The sequence below is a fragment of the Ranitomeya variabilis genome, chromosome 6 (genome assembly GCF_051348905.1).
Source record: "Ranitomeya variabilis isolate aRanVar5 chromosome 6, aRanVar5.hap1, whole genome shotgun sequence".
Classification (NCBI taxonomy): domain Eukaryota; kingdom Metazoa; phylum Chordata; class Amphibia; order Anura; family Dendrobatidae; genus Ranitomeya; species Ranitomeya variabilis.
In genome coordinates, this window is record NC_135237.1 from 409,132,132 (window position 1) to 409,149,108 (window position 16,977).

General features: G+C 40.1%; 1 protein-coding gene across 5 annotated transcripts in view; it reads right to left on the reverse strand.

The window, feature by feature from the left end:
- PTPRM (protein tyrosine phosphatase receptor type M) overlaps positions 1–16,977 on the reverse strand; it is a 995,903-nt gene that overhangs the window by 596,202 nt on the left and 382,724 nt on the right. For all 5 annotated transcript variants that reach the window (XM_077270222.1, XM_077270225.1, XM_077270224.1 and 2 more), the window contains exon 6: positions 3,998–4,172. In XM_077270222.1, the coding sequence (XP_077126337.1) occupies positions 3,998–4,172 (175 nt within the window). The remainder of the gene's footprint in view (positions 1–3,997; positions 4,173–16,977) is intronic.

Consider the following 16,977-nt stretch of genomic DNA (forward strand, 5'->3'; position numbering starts at 1 on the left):
CAATCCCACAAATTTTTCATTAACACTGTGTATATACTGTATGTATGATGTGTAGTGTGTGCATGTTAATATACTCACCTACCACCACTTTGTTCAGATTCCAGCGCTATGCTCCTCTTCTGAGTGACATCACCACTCGGCAGACTCCCTGGGCCATACTGCGCTCTACAAGACCCAGAAGTGTCTATAACAATTTAAGCCTGTGCAGCGTCAGTACTAGGCCCCACAGGCTTACACTATAGAAGACATTTACAGATCACACGCAGAGCACAGAGTGAGCAGGACAGTGTGAACTGCAGTGACTTCACTGAGAAGAGGAGCAGAAGGGTGCTGAATCCCAGAGAAATAGGTGTTGGGTGAGTATATTAACATACATACAATATACACCATACATATATACACAGATTTAATATTCATGGGATTGCTTCTTTATGGCACTAAATCTAACTTTATAGGAACACTAAGAAGACATCCCCACTGTGTGGGGGGCACTAAAGGGGAATCATTATGGTCTGAGGGACGCTAAGGAGCTATTGCTCCTATGTGGGGGGATCTAAGGGAGTATGGTCACTTTGTGATGGGATGGGATGCATTGTGTGGGGGACAAAGACGGACACTTACTATATGATGCACAAAAAGGGGTATTATTACTGTATGGGGAATAAAGTGGAGCACGCTTATAGTGTGGGGATCTATATGTTTGCCATTTATTTTTGGGCACACAATTTGTGTCACACTAGTTTTGCAGCAGGTCCGTGTTAAATATGGGAGCAGGATTAGACATTTCTAAGGAGAGAGTTTATAGATCCTGGAAAAGTTAAGAGTCAGTAAACTCTTCATAGATGTGTCATGGCTGAAAGTAGACCTATGACCTGACCTACGGGTCACAGGATTTAGTTGTAGTGTATTCACAGGATGTATACATGGCATGATTACACTCTGCAGATCACTATTGTAGAGCTGGTATGTCACCACTGCATGGTCAATGAATGGTGACATTGCCTTGGTCTCTATGGTAGCCATATGTCATTACCTTAAGGTGGTATTATTTGCTCCTTCTTTCCTAAAAGGTAAATCTATATGAATTCTCATCTTGACTGAAAAAAAAATTGAAATGCAGATTTTTTTTGCAAATTTATTAAAAAAGAAAAACTAAAATATCACATGGACATAAGTATTCAGACCCTTTGCTCAGTATTGAGTAGAAGCACCCTTTTGAGCTAGTACAGCCTTAAGTCTTCTTGGGAATGCTGAAAATAGTTTTTCACACCTGGATTTGGGGATCCTCTGCCATTCTTCCTTGCAGATCCTCTCCAGTTCCGTCAGGTTGAATGGCGAACATTGGTGGACAACAATTTTCAGGTCTCTCCAGAGGCTCAATTGGGTTTAGTTCAGGGCTCTGGCTGGGCCAGTCAAGAATGGTCACAGAGTTGATCTGAAGCCACTCATTTGTTATTTTAGCTGTGTGCTTAGGGTCATTGTCTTGTTGGAAGGTGAACCTTCGGCCAAGTCTGAGGTCCAAAGCACTCTGGAAGAGGTTTTCATCCAGGAGATCTCTGGGCTTGGCCGCATTGATGTGTCCTTCAATGACAACCAGTCATCCTGTCCCTGCAGCTGAAAAACACCCCCATATCATGATGCTGCCACCACATTTCACTGTTGGGATTGTATTGGGCAAGTGATGAGCAGTGTCTGGTTTTCTCCACACATACCACTTAGAATTACTTTGTCTCATCAGACCAGAGAATCTTATTTCTCATAGTCTAGGAGTCCTTCATGTGTTTTTTTAGCAAAGTCTATGTCTTGCACTGAGGAGAGGCTTCCGTTAGGTCACTCTGCCATAAAGGCCCGAAGGGCAGAGGGCTGCAGTGATAGTTGATTTTGTGGAACTTTCTCCCATCTCCCTACTGGATCTCTGTAGCTAAGCCACAGTGATTTTGGGGTTCTTCTTTACCTCTCTCACCAAGGCTCTTCTTCCACGTTTGCTCAGTTTGGCTGGACGGCCAGGTCTAGGAAGACTTCTGGTGGTCCCAAACTTCTTCCATTTTAAGATTATGGAGGCCACTGTGCTCTTAGGAACTTTGAGTACTGCAGAAATTCTGTTGCAACCTTGGCCAGATCTGTGCCTTGCCACAATCCTGTCGCTGAGCTCTTTGGCCAGTTTCTTTGACCTCATGATTCTCATTTGGTCTGACATGCACTGTGACCTGTGAGGTCTTATATAGAGAGGTGTGTCTTTCCAAATCAAGTCCTATCAGTTTAATTAAACACAGCTGGCCTCCATTGAAGGAGTAGAACCATCTCAAGGAGGATCACAAGGAAATGAACAGCATGTCACTTAAATATGAGTGTCTGAGCAATGGGTCTGAATACTTATGACCATGTGATATTTCAATTTTTCCTGTTTATTAAATTTGCAAAAAATTCAACATCTATGTTTTTTTTTTCAGTCAAGAAGAGGTGCAGAGTGTACATTAATGTGAAAGAAAAGAAATTGTTCAAATTTACCAAATGGCTAAATGGCTGCAATGAAACAAAGAGTGAAAAATGTAAAGGGGTCTGAATACTTTCCGTACTCACTATAGATATATCTCTCTACATATACAGTATACATGTATGTATATAGATATATATGTATCTAATATATATATATATATATATATATATACACTCACTGGCCACTTTATTAGGTACACCTGTCCAACTTCTTGTTAACACTTAATTTCTAATCAGCCAATCACATGGCGGCAACTCAGTGCATTTAGGCATGTAGACATGGTCAAGACAATCTCCTGCAGTTCAAACCGAGCATCAGTATGGGGAAGAAAGGTGATTTGAGTGCCTTTGAACGTGGCATGGTTGTTGGTGCCAGAAGGGCTGGTCTGAGTATTTCAGAAACTGCTGATCTACTGGGATTTTCACGCACAACCATCTCTAGGGTTTACAGAGAATGGTCCGAAAAAGAAAAAAAATCCAGTGAGCGGCAGTTCTGTGGGCGGAAATGCCTTGTTGATGCCAGAGGTCAGAGGAGAATGGGCAGACTGGTTCGAGCTGATAGAAAGGCAACAGTGACTCAAATCGCCACCCGTTACAACCAAGGTAGGCCTAAGAGCATCTCTGAACGCACAGTGCGTCGAACTTTGAGGCAGATGGGCTACAGCAGCAGAAGACCACACCGGGTACCACTCCTTTCAGCTAAGAACAGGAAACTGAGGCTACAATTTGTACAAGCTCATCGAAATTGGACAGTAGAAGATTGGAAAAACGTTGCTTGGTCTGATGAGTCTCGATTTCTGCTGCGACATTCGGATGGTAGGGTCAGAATTTGGCGTAAACAACATGAAAGCATGGATCCATCCTGCCTTGTATGGAGCATCTTTGGGATGTGCAGCCGACAAATCTGTGGCAACTGTGTGATGCCATCATGTCAATATGGACCAAAATCTCTGAGGAATGCTTCCAGCACCTTGTTGAATCTATGCCACGAAGAATTGAGGCAGTTCTGAAGGCAAAAGGGGGTCCAACCCGTTACTAGCATGGTGTACCTAATAAAGTGGCCGGTGAGTGTATATATATATATATATATATATATATATATATATATATATACACATACATAGATAGATAGATAGATAGATAGATAGATAGATAGATAGATAGATAGATAGATATTCATATGTGTATATAGGTATTTATATCAGTATGTATGTATATATATATATATATATATATATATATATATATATATATATATATATATATATATATATATATATATATATATATATGTGTCATGGCAGGAAAATATCTGAGAACAGGCATCTAATAATAATTTGTTTCTAGAAAATGCTTGGTAAAAATCACTTTAAAATACCCATAAGAAAATTTCAGGCACTTAATTCACATCTTCTCCAAGGTAAACGTTTCAAAGAGCAAGCACGATAACCTTGACACAAATACAAAGAGCTAACTATACACAGATTACATTGTAGAGTACCTTTAACAACCAATTCAGCGTAGTTCGAAACTCCAACTCCTCCTTCTGTACGAATCATACAACGATAATTGCCAGCATCTCTCTTTGTTGTATTCACCACATTAAATATGGCCACAAATCGACGATCATTATTCACTGTTATCTCTTTTAAAGGAGCATCTCTTCCATTTACGCCCTGACAAGAGAGACAAAAAAAATAAAAACATTATTACATTTTTGCATTTTCCATATCTTTACATTGAATATTCATTCCTCTGTTCCCTGAAACAGATGTTGCTGTAGGAAAGAATAGCTGATTGATTGCTTTGCTGTTATTATGTTTGCCCTGTTTTTTTAGACATCCAGCTGGCGATGTATTAAAAAAAGGGACATATTTATAAAAATTTCAAAGAAAAGACACATTTGCTGGCTATGCTACTTTCTGACTAACAGTATGAAAACTGGTTGTTACAAACACAACATTACTATAGACTGAGACCACTGTTGCCTTTTATGCATATCACAGATGATATCTGTAAGTATCATTATTCTTAAAGGAAACATATCAGCCGACGCTTCCTGCCCAAACCATGAGCAGTAAGTATCACAAACCTGTATGTTTCACTATGAAATGAAAAGACATAGTTTAAAACATCGGTATGAAGAAACTAGGAGGACTAGTCTAACATACAGATAGATTTCTGGTGGTTTCTCCCCACCCACTTCCTTTAATTGACAGGTCGCTCTCTATGTGTACGTATCAGGAGTCACTATAATGGAGTCACTCTCTGATTTATGCTGGTGATGGATACGGCAGCTTGAATTAACTGACAGGTTGCCTTTAACCCCTTCGCCCCAAAGCCTGTTTTCACCTTCCTGACCAGGCCAATTTTTACAATTCTGACCACTGTCACATTATGGGGTTATAACTCTGGAACGCTTCAATGGAGCCCACTGATTCTGAGACTGTTTTCTCGTGAAATATTCTACTTTATGATAGTGGTAAAATGTCTTTGATATGAAATGTGTTTAATTGTGAAAAAACGGAAATTTGGCAAAAATTTTGAAAATTTTGCAATTTTAAAACTTTGAATTTTATGCCCTTAAATCAGAGAGTCATATCACACAAAATAGTTAATAAATAACATTTACCTTTACATCACCACAATTGTTGAAACATAATTTTTTTTGTTAGGAAGTTATAAAGGTTAAAAGTTGACCGGCAATTTCTTATTTTTACAACAAAATTTGCAAAACCATTTTTTTAGGGACCACATCACATTTGAAATGACTTTGAGGGGCCTGTATGACAGAAAATACACAAATGTGACACCAATCTAAAAACTACACCCCTCATTGTACTCAAAACCACATTCTAAAAGTTTATTAACCCTTCAGGTGCGTCACAGAAATTTTTGGAATGTGGAAAGAAAAAATAAACATTTACTTTTCTTTCGCAAAAATGTTCCTTTATTTTTTTTTACTTTCGCAAAGGTAACAGGAAAAAATGGACCATACAATTTGTTGTGTAATTTATCCTGAACATGGCGATACCCCATATGTGGGAGAAATCTACTGTTTGGGTGCACGGCACGGCTTGGAAGGGAAGGAGCATCATTTCACTTTTTGAATGTAAAATATGCTGAAACAATTAGCGGACGCCATGTCACGTTTGGAGAGCGCCTGATTTTCCTAAACAGTGGAAACCCCCAACAAGTGACACCATTTTGGAAATTAGACCCCTTAAGGAACTTATCTAAATGTGTATTGAACACCTTGAACCCACAGGTGCGTCACAGAAGTTTATAACGTAGAGCTGTGAAAATAAAAAGAAACACATTTTTCTCAGATAAATCTTTTTTAGCTCCAAATTTTGCATTTTCATGACGGTAAAAGGAGAAATTGCTCCATACAATTTGTTGTGCAATTTCTCCTGAGTGAGCAGATACCCAATATATGGAGGAAATCAACTGTTTGGACGCACGGCAGGGCTTGAAAGGGAGGAGCGCCATTTGACTTTTTGAATGTAAAATTTACTGGAATAATTAGCAGATGCCATGTCAGGTTTGGAGAGCTCCTGACTTGCCTAAACAGTGGAAACTCCCCACAACTGACAACATTTTGGAAAATAGACCCATTTGGGAACTTACCTAAGTGTGTATTGAACACCTTAACACCCCCCCCCCCCCCCAGGTGCTTCAAAGAAGTTTATATTGTTAAGCTGTGAAAAAAAAATCAAATTTTTCCCACAAAAATCTATTTTAGCTCCAAATTATGTATTTTCACAAGGGTAACAGGAGAAAATGGACCCCAAAATTGTTTTGTAATTTCTACTGAGTTCACAGACACCCCATATATGGTCGATAACTACTTTTGAGGCACAATACAAAGCTCACAAGAGAAGAAGCGCCATATTACAGTGAAGATTTTGCTGCATTGATTTGAGGGCGCCATGTCACATTGGCAGAGCCCTTGAGGTGCAAGAACAGCAGAACCCCCATAAGTGACCCCACTTTACAAACTAAACCTCTCAATGAATTCATCTAGGGGTGCAGTGATTATATTGACACCACAGGTGTTCAAACTGTAAAGCGCTGCGGAATATGTTAGCGCTATATAAAAATAAAGATTATTATTATTATTATTATTATTATAAAGATTATTATTATTATAAAGATTATTATTATTATTATTATTAATACAGGTGTGTCACATAATTTTATACCACTGGCACTGAAGAAAGAGTACTTTACATTTTTAACACCAAAATTGTGTTAGCCCCAAATACTACATTCTGCCTCATTATAGGGAATCTTCCGCCAGAGGTTCAGTCTGAATCATATATTTCAGAGATTTAAACGGAAATCCCGATGGAAGCGCAGGATAAATGTGCTCCGAGCCTTACTGCAATCTTTGGGAGGCAGAATGAAAAAGACAAAACTATGTGAAGAATTGGTTTTATTGATTGTTTACGCCGTTCCTCATGTGGTATAAGTGATTAGGCGACTTTATCCTTCAGGTCGGTGCGATTACAGTGATACCAGATTTATATCGGGTTTGTATGTTTGGCTGCTGTCACACACTAAAAGACGCTTTTTATTGCAAAAACAACATCACCACATTTTGAGAGTTATAATTTTTCCATATTTCGGCAGACAGAGTCATGTTATGGCTTGCTTTTTTGCGGGATGAGCTGACATTTTTATTGGTACCACTTTTGGGCACATTACATTTTTTTTATCACTTTCTATTCCGATTTTTGGGAGACAGAATGAACAAAAACCAGCAATTCAGTAAATGATTTTTGTTTTCTGCTTTTTTATACCGTTCCACATGTAGTAAAATTGATAAGGCAGCTTTATTCTGCGGGTCAGTATGATTACAGCGATACCCAATTTATATATTGTTTATGTTTTGACACTTTTACACAATAAACACTATTTTATAGGAAAAAAAATATTTTGCAACGCTTCATTCTGAGAGCTATAACTTTTTGTTTTTCTGCTGATGGAGCTGTGTGATGGCTTGTTTTTTTGCGGGACAAGATTATGTTTTCAGCGGTACCATTTTTATTTACTTTTATCTTTTTGATTGCGTTTTATTGCACTTTTCGTTCGGCAGTATGATGATAAAGTATTGTTTTTTTGCCTCGCTTTTTATTTAGTTTTTTTTACTGTGTTCACTGATGGGGTTAACTAGTGGGACAGTTTTATAGGTCGGGTCATTATGGACACGGCGATACCAAATATGTGTACTTTTATTACTGTTTTATTTTACATAAATAAATGTATTTATTGGAAAATATTTGTTTCTTTTTTTTTTCTTATTATAACATCTACCTGCATTCACTATGATCAGCGATTATGCTTTTGTAGTTCTGGAATAAGAGCATACAGACACAGAACATTGGCACATCGTACTCTAAGGGTATGTGCACACGTTGCGGATTCTCTGCGGATCCGCAGCGTTTTTTGAGGTGCAGAAACGCTGCAGATCCGCAACTGATTTACAGTACAATGTAAATCAATGAGAAAAAAAAAATGCTATGCACACTTTGCGGAAAATCCGCAGCGGAAACGCTGCGGTTTAAAAGAAGTAGCATGTCACTTCTTTTTTGTGAATCTGCAGCGTTTTTGTACCCATTCCATTATAGAAAACCGCAGGGGTAAAAAACGCAGCAAATTCGCAAGAAAACCACAGCAAAAACGCACAAAAAAACGCTGCAGAACCGCACAAAAAAACGCAGGTGCGTTTTCTGCCAGGAGAGGCAGAATCCGCAGCAGAAATTCCTAAGCCTAATCCGCAACGTGTGCACATAGCCTTAGGGCCTATGAATATATCAAGTATTTTTCACTGATGGTCTGCATGAAATAAATAGAAATGTCCTTTTTTGGTTCAACTTGCAGACTAAAGTCACCCAGTCCAATAAATGAGTCTGTATACAAGAGGACAGAACATGGGAAGTCATTCACGTGCTGTAAGTTTTTCACCAACTGTTATCGACTTATTAAAAACATGCAAAGCACACTTTTTAACAGGACTTTTTTTCCCAACGAGAATGCCATATGTGGATTTCAGCCTAAGGCCAGTTTCACACGTCAGTGGCTCCGGTACGTGTGGTGTCAGTTTCCTCACGTACCGGTGACACTGACTCACATAGACACATTAAAATCAATGTGTCTCTGCACATGTCAGCGTGTTTTCACGGACCGTGTGTCCGTTTGAAAAACACGGAGACATGTCAGTGTTCTTGGGAGCATTAAAGTCAATGGGTCCGTGTAAAACATGTACCGCACATGGATGCTGTCCGTGTGCCGTCCGTGTGCCGTGCTGGAGACAGCGCTACAGTAAGCGCTGTCCCCAGCATGGTGCTGAAGCCGCCATTCATCCCTTCTCTCCAGCATCGTTTGCTCGGGAGAAGGAATGAAAAATCATTGTTTTTTTTTTTATTGTGGTTAAAATAAACTTCCCGGCAACCTCCCCCCTCCCACCCCCTGTGCCCCCGGCCGCTGTTATTAAAATACTCACCCGACTCCCTCGACGCGTGAAAAGGCTATAAACACTAGGCACAGCTCCTAATAGCCAGTTTCCTACTCCACACTGATGAGGGGCAAATATCTCGAAACAGCTGTCTGTGGATGGATACCATGTTTTGGCATAGGTGGTTTTCCTTTATTGGATGCTGCCCTTCCCGTGGTTGTTCCTTCCCAGTGAAAGACCTGGCTATTCATTGCTTGCGTTGAGAAACACGTGATGGTGTCTCCGCGGCTTTTCTACATGCATTTGCATATTTCCCATAAGGGATGGGGGCTGTTGTGGATTCTGTTTGTGGGCTCCCTCTGGTGGTTACTGCTGGTACTGGGTGACTTTGGTGGGTTGCGGCCTTTGGTTTCTACCTGTCCATCAGAGGCTGGGTGTTTCCTATTTTACCTGGCCTTTCTGTCATTCCCTTGCCGGCTATCAATGTATTCAGATGTGCTCTGTTTGGTTCCTGCCTACCTGCTCCCAGATCTTTCAGGATAAGCTAAGTGCTGATTTTCAGTTGTTTGGTTTTTTGTCCAGCTTGCTTATTATGTCTCTATGCTAGCTGGTAGCTCTAGTGGACTGAGGTTCTCCCCATGTGCCATGAGTTGGCACATGGGTTCTTGTAATCTCAGGATGGTTTTTTGATTAGGGTTTTTTGCTGACCGCTCAGACCCCTTTTGTATCGTTCTGCTTTCTAGTTTACAGCGGGCCTCATTTTGCTGAACCTATATATATCATCTCTATGTGTGTGCCTTCCTCTCATTTCACCGTCAATACATGTGGGGGGCAACTATACCTTTTGGGGTTCATTCCTCTGGAGGCAAGTGAGGTCTTATTTTCTCTGCAGTACTAGTTAGCTCTTAGGCTGGTGCGTGGCGTCTAGAACCAACGTAGGCACGCTCCCTGGCTATCTCTAGTTGCGTTTGTCAGGCGTAGGGCAGCGGTCAGCCCAGGTTCCATCACCCTAGAGCTCGTCCGATATTTTGTATTACTTTGCTTGTCCCTTGCTATCCCTAGCCATTGGGATTCATGACAGGGGGCAGTGTTCTGGATCACTGCGTTGAGAAACACGTGATGGTGTCTCAGCGGTGTTGGATGTTTTGATCTCCCCGAGGTCATTCATCCTTATGTTTATAACCATCTTTGTGCAGACAGATAGCGGTGGTCACATTAAAACTGCGAATGCGATCCTCCTGTACAAAGATGGCGGCGGTCAGTGAAACAATAAGCTGATCCCGGCGGCATGTTTGCGACGGTGTTCCGCTGGTTGTACTGCGCAAGAGGCTGCTACGGCGTATACAGTGTGTGTGTGGTGAGTACACCGTATACAGTGTGTGTGTGGTGCATACAGTGAATACAGTGTGTGTGTGGTGTGTATGATGTATACAGTGTGTGTGGTGCGTACAGCATATACAGTGTGTGTGTGTGGTGCGTACGGTGTATACAGTGTAAGTGAGTGGTGCGACGGTGTTCCGCTGGGGGTACCGCGCAAGAGGCTGGTACCACCAGCAGCTTCCATATTGAGACACCCATCACTTGGGTGTCCCAATATGGAGGTCGGTGAACTTCCGCGGCTTGGAATTCTGGGATCCGGACACATCTGAACAGAACAGGATGTGAAGACATTACAAGGTAAGTATATATTAAGATATAAATTATCATCAATGAGTTCATCAATCCCGATAGTGTTCAAATGATCCTTTTCTCCCTTCCCTGTTAATGTGCCTGATCTCATGCCAAACATCCAACAAATACATTTTCCTTGCTTGTTCACACTGATGTTCGCAGCTTATGTGAATACTCCCCCCATTTCCTTGTAGATTGTAAGCTTGCGAGCAGGGACCTCACCCCTAATATCACTGTTTAAATTGTCTTAACTTGTATTGAATTTATTGTCTGTACATGTCCCCGCTTAATTGTAAAGTGCTGCGGAATATGTTGTCGCTACAGTTATATGAAAAAGTTTGGGCACCCCTATTAATCTTAAGCTTAATGTTTTATAAAAATTGCTTTTTTTGAAACAGCTATTTCAGTTTCATATATCTAATAACTGTTGGACACAGTAATGTTTCTGCCTTGAAATGAGGTTTATTGTACTAACAGAAAATGTGCAATCTGCATTCAAACAAAATTTGACAGGTGCATAAGTATGGGCACCCTTATCATTTCGTGTTTTAAATACTCCTACCTACTTTTTACTGACTTACTAAAGCACTTTTTTTGGTTTTCTAACCTCATTGAGCTTTGAACTTCATAGCCAGGTGTATGCAATCATGAGAAAAGCTACTTAAAGTGGCCACTTGCAGGTTGTTCTCCTGTTTGAGTCTCCTCTGAAGAGTGGCATCATGGGCTCCTCAAAACAACTGTCAAATAATCTGAAAACAAAGATTATTCAACATAGTTGTTCAGGGGAAGGATACAAAAAGCTGTCTCAGAGATTTAACCTGTCAATTTCCACTGTGAGGAACATAGTAAGGAAATGGAAGAACACAGGTACAGTTCTTGTTAAGGCCAGAAGTGGCAGGCCAAGAAAAACATCAGAAAGGCAGGGAAGAAGAATGGTGAGATCAGTCAAGGACAATCCTCAGACCACCTCCAGAGAGCTGCAGCATCAGCTTGCTGCAGATGGTGTCACTGTGCATCGGTCAACTATACAACACACTTTGCACAAGGAGAAGCTGTATGGGAGAGTGATGCGAAAGAAGCCGTTTCGGCAAGCATGCCACAAACAGAATCGGCTGAGGTATGCAAAAGCACATTTGGAGAAGCCAATTTCTTTTTGGAAGAAGGTCCTGTGGACTGATGAAACCAAGATTGAGTTGTTTGGTCATACAAAAAGGCGTTATGCATGGCGGCCAAAAAACACAGCATTCCAAGAAAAACACTTGCTACCCACAGTAAAATTTGGTGGAGGTTCCATCATGCTTTGGGGCTGTGTGGCCAATGCCGGCATCGGGAATCTTGTTAAAGTTGAGGGACGCATGGATTCCTCTCAGTATTAGCAGATTCTTGACAATAATGATCATGAATCAGTGACAAAGTTAAAGTTACGCAGGGGATGGATCTTTCAGCAAGACAATGATCCAAAACACCGCTCCAAATCTACTCAGGCATTCATGCAGAGGAACAATTACACTGTTCTGGAATGGCCATCCCAGTCCCCAGACCTGAATATCATTGAACATCTGTGAAGAGGGCTGTCCATGCTCGGCGACCATCAAACTTAACTGAACTGGAATTGTTTTGTAAAGAGGAATGGTCAAAAATAACTTCATCCAGGAACCAGGAACTCATTAAAAGCTACAGGAAGTGACTAGAGGCTGTTATTTTTGCAAAAGGAGGATCTACTAAATTTTAATGTCACTTTTCTGGTGAGGTGCCCATACTTATGCACCTGTCAAATTTTGTTTGAATGCAGATTGCACATTTTCTGTTAGTACAATAAACCTCATTTCAATGCAGAAACATTACTGTGTCCAACAGTTATTAGATATATGAAACTGAAATAGCTGTTGCAAAAATTTTTTTTTATAAAACATTAAGCTTAAGATTAATAGGGGTGCCCAAACTTTTTCATATAACTGTATATAAACAAAAATTATTATTAAATTATTACTGGTATTATAAACCAAGAGCAACTGCGCTTGACTCCTTCCATATAAGTGACATTACATCAAGTAACTGGGCTAAGCTGCCAAAGACATGGGGGAAGACAGCTATGTTATGTTATGCTGTACTGGGCAGGTTATAGAACGAAGTTTACCAAGTGGGCAGACGACCATTGTGGACTACCAATTAATTGCATTCTAAGATATGCAGTTAAGGGATAAATTCAGAAATAGAGAAAGACTCAAACTGGGAGTGCCATGAACCTGGAAATTCAGGTTAGCGAGAAAAAGTGAAAAACAAAAAGTTTAGTTTATCATTATGACATATTTCTACATGGTTAGGCAGTGTGCAAAGTGATTTTCAACTCCTCAAGAGCCCCCTTTGAGATACATTAACTTTTACTTCTGCCCTAGTAGGGGAGGCTTAATGGATGGCCTTCATACAGCACAGAAATGTTATCAAAACCAGCCAGGCAGCAGACCTGTTGAGAGCAGACAAGCTAAGATTGGAGATAGATCATAAGACTGAAGTGACAGCTTAAGGACTGGATAAAAACTGGCATTGCAAAAATGGAAGCGACCATGTGAGTTTGATTGTCCTGTCCCCAGCTGTGATATTGCTCCTTTTATTCATGGCACGGCAAAAAGTCACTCACAAGGATAAATCTGTATAATGCTGCCATTCCTATGTATAATTTGTGTTTACAGTATTAAAAGATACAACAATTGATGTTTACATTATAACTATTATATATAGGAGGCCTATAATGACATTCAAGTGGTCTTCAGTATCGCAAAAAGTAATGTACTATCCCACTGTCATTTGGGATCTTACCTAGAAGTAGATGAAGCAGGGCCAGGTTTGTGTTTTATGATACCAAACCTATGTTACGCCTAGTACAGGGCCTTTGGGATTGGTACATGACACAAGAGCTACATTTAAGATTAACTCAATGAGCATTATCTGATGTGCCTGAATTTTTTTTGTTAAAGATGCTGTCCAGTCAAAAACGAAAAGTCTGCAGTCACTCTATGTGACTGCAGACTTGTAAATGCTTATAGCGCATCAACTGTACGCTGTGATGATTCTCCAATGTCATCGCTGGGAACGGTAGTCATGTAATTGCAGGCATGCAATATACATACTCCTGGCCAGAACCCGACTACACTGTTTCCGGCTTCGCACAATACACTTGCATTGAGTACAAGATCGAGACCGCACTGTAGACTAATCAGACAGATGGATCCCCGGCGGGCTCACCCAGCCCACTGCCCTGGATTGACAGCTCTCGGGCTACAAGCGCATGTAGGAAGAGATCTGACTCTCCAGGTCAGCAGGCAGGCAGAAGCCGCTAAGGACCCGCCTTTCAGACTAGTCTCCAGGGTGGCTCAGTTCCAAGCGGCCTTCAAAGTATGATTTTCTTTGACACACGGCAGAGTTTCAGAGTCAAACATAACTGGCAGTGTTCATACAGCCAGTGCCTGATACATACTGCCCAATAGTGGCAATGGACTGTATAAGTAAATTGTATTGATGAGTTCACTGCTTTCCTATTGAAATAAGATCTGCTATTAGCCAGGAGACTGAATGTTATTGAACGATATCCATGAGATGTGTTTGTAGTACGAAAAACATGTAATTTTCTGGCCTTGGTTAACACAGGAAGGCTGGATAAGTCTAATAACATGTAAAGCTATGAATAACCGAGCAATAACAAGAACAATAGCTTGATTTGTACAGGCTGTAAAACTAATGAGACTATTGTTATGGAAATAAATCTCAGCTTTCTGAATATAATTCTCTGAAAAAGAAAAAATATATATCGGGCAAGAGTTCTCAGCACAAGAATTGGAAAGCATATTGTATCATATACTGTTACTCTTTACCTATTGGGGAAGTACAAAGTAAAATAGATTGCTGGGACCAAGGAGGAGGATACAGGCCTGAATCCAACTGTTGCACTACAGTTAGGACCTTATCACAACACATCAAGGAGTTGTTCACTTTATCTTTACTTTTATTAAATACGTTTTGGATATTAATTTTGTCACTAATATGTCAGTATCACAAGTTGAAAACTTTAAAAAACGCTTTCCTACGTGAAGTGTTTTTCAATCAGAAATATATATATTAGATATACCGCATATATACATACAATCCTCAACATTAAAATTGCAACACCAACAAGGAATAGTTATGGAGCTAGAGAAATCACAGGATTGATAGACATGTTAACAACATGCAAATGATAAAAGAATTGGAAACAAAATTTTCAAAACATCATGATTTATTCAGTAGAGAGTATGAGCACCACACAGTGAGACACTCACTTACACGTTTTGGTTGCTATTAAGTGAGGTTATTTATGGTTGTCTGAGGACTGTTCTGCCATGTTAATTATATTTGGATAAGCAAGTCATCAAGATCCGCTGTTGGCAGCTCCCTTTACAATTGTCGACCAATGACATCCTAGATATGCACAATGGGAGACAAGTCCAGAGATGCTGCAGGCCACAATAAAGCGGTGAAGGCTGCTCACAGTAGCATGGGCAACATTAGGACTGGGGCTGTTGTATTGAAAATCAGCTCCTGGGACACTTTTGAAAAATTACTGTAGCACTAGTTTTACGATCAAATCAGGGTAACATTGAGCTGTTTGTGTAACCTGGAATGAAGACTAGATAGGTCCAGCAACCGTGCAATATGCCACCTTACAACATAATCATGGGAATAGGACTGTTGTGACCACGTGGTCTTCAGCTTAATTGTGTGCAAAACAAAATTATTGCTGCGTTCAATGCTGTATGACAGCCTTTGAAAGCGAGCAATGAAACATCTGCAGTTGTATGCCTGGCTCATAGAATAATGTCATGCAAATACCTTATGATGGTTTGTGTAGACACTGTTTGATGTCTTAATCTTGGTAGGTGATGTCCAATTTGATTTGCAGTACAGAATGGATCAATCGTGGAACTAGTGGTTTCTTCAAACTGTCCCAGGAGCCATTTTTCTACACAATAATGCAAGACTGTATGTTGATCATGCTACTTTGAGCTTACATAGGCTAAACATGCTCCCATTGCCTGCAGAGTCTCTGGAGTTGTCTCAAATTGAGCACATCTAGGACATAATTGGTCGGCTATTGCAAAGGGAGCTGATAGCAGCAGATCTTGATGATTTCGGACCAGTGCCTTCAATGGCAGCCAATTCCTGCAAGTGCATGTATTTCTGCACATGGCGCTCATACTTGATACTGCATAAATCAAGATATTTTGAAAAACTGGTTTCCATTTTTTTCATCATTTGTATATCATTAACATATCTATTGATCCTGTGATTTCCAGAATTCTACAACTTTTCCTTCTTGGTGTTGCAATTTTATTGTTTAGGAGCTTCCATATTCATCAACCTAAATATATCCAATAATAAACATGTAACATATCAACGTACATGGGATTGATTATGTATTAGCATTCTCATGTAATAAATACAAATAGGTAAGTATACCCCCTAATTGTGACAACAACCTGAGAAAACATAAGTTCTCTAACTGGAGAGTGAAGTTTTATAATATATAGAAAAGTTCAACTTCAGAGGAGACAAGATTTCTTCATTAGAAGACCTGTGAATTTGTGGAGAAGTCACTGTAGGAGCTGCTTACGGCAGGAACAGTTGGTGGCATTATACAATAACATTAAAGATGTTTTCCATGATATTTCTTCTCCCCATTGTGTTTCATATGCTGAAAACAACAAACGGACAGTACTCCCCCTCCTCAGGTCCAGCAATCCCTTTCTGCTGCTGCTCCAATGTTGGTTTAATGACTGATGGGGTCAACTCCCGCATACAGCTCATGTGACCACTGCAGCCAATCACTGAGTTCAGCAATCACTTTACTCCTTTTTAGCCATAATAATGTAACTATTTACATGACTTCTACTTCATCAGCATCTTTAAGTACTTTGTGTAAAGATAGACACTGGCAATGTAGTTAGTACTAGGCCTCCTACTGTAGTTCACCATCTTCATTCTTCAACTTGATCAGCTATAGAAATCCTACCTTAGGACTGAAATGGTTTTTTTGTGAGCTAAAGTGGAAAATAATCTTCATTAAACCATTATTGTCAAGTGATAAAATAACATGTTGTATTAGAGTCTGATAGAGAGTTCTGGATCTCACATGTAATGGTCTTAGATGATCAGTCTTCAGGCATTCTGTAAATCGAAATCCCATTTTCTAATCCACTATTGAGATTATGACGTAAGCACTTGCCATATTTCCCTAAACTTAATCCTTGGGTTACAATTGATAACCAGCTTTTACTTAAAACTCAGCAGCAATTGGGAGAATCTGATCTTTTAATATT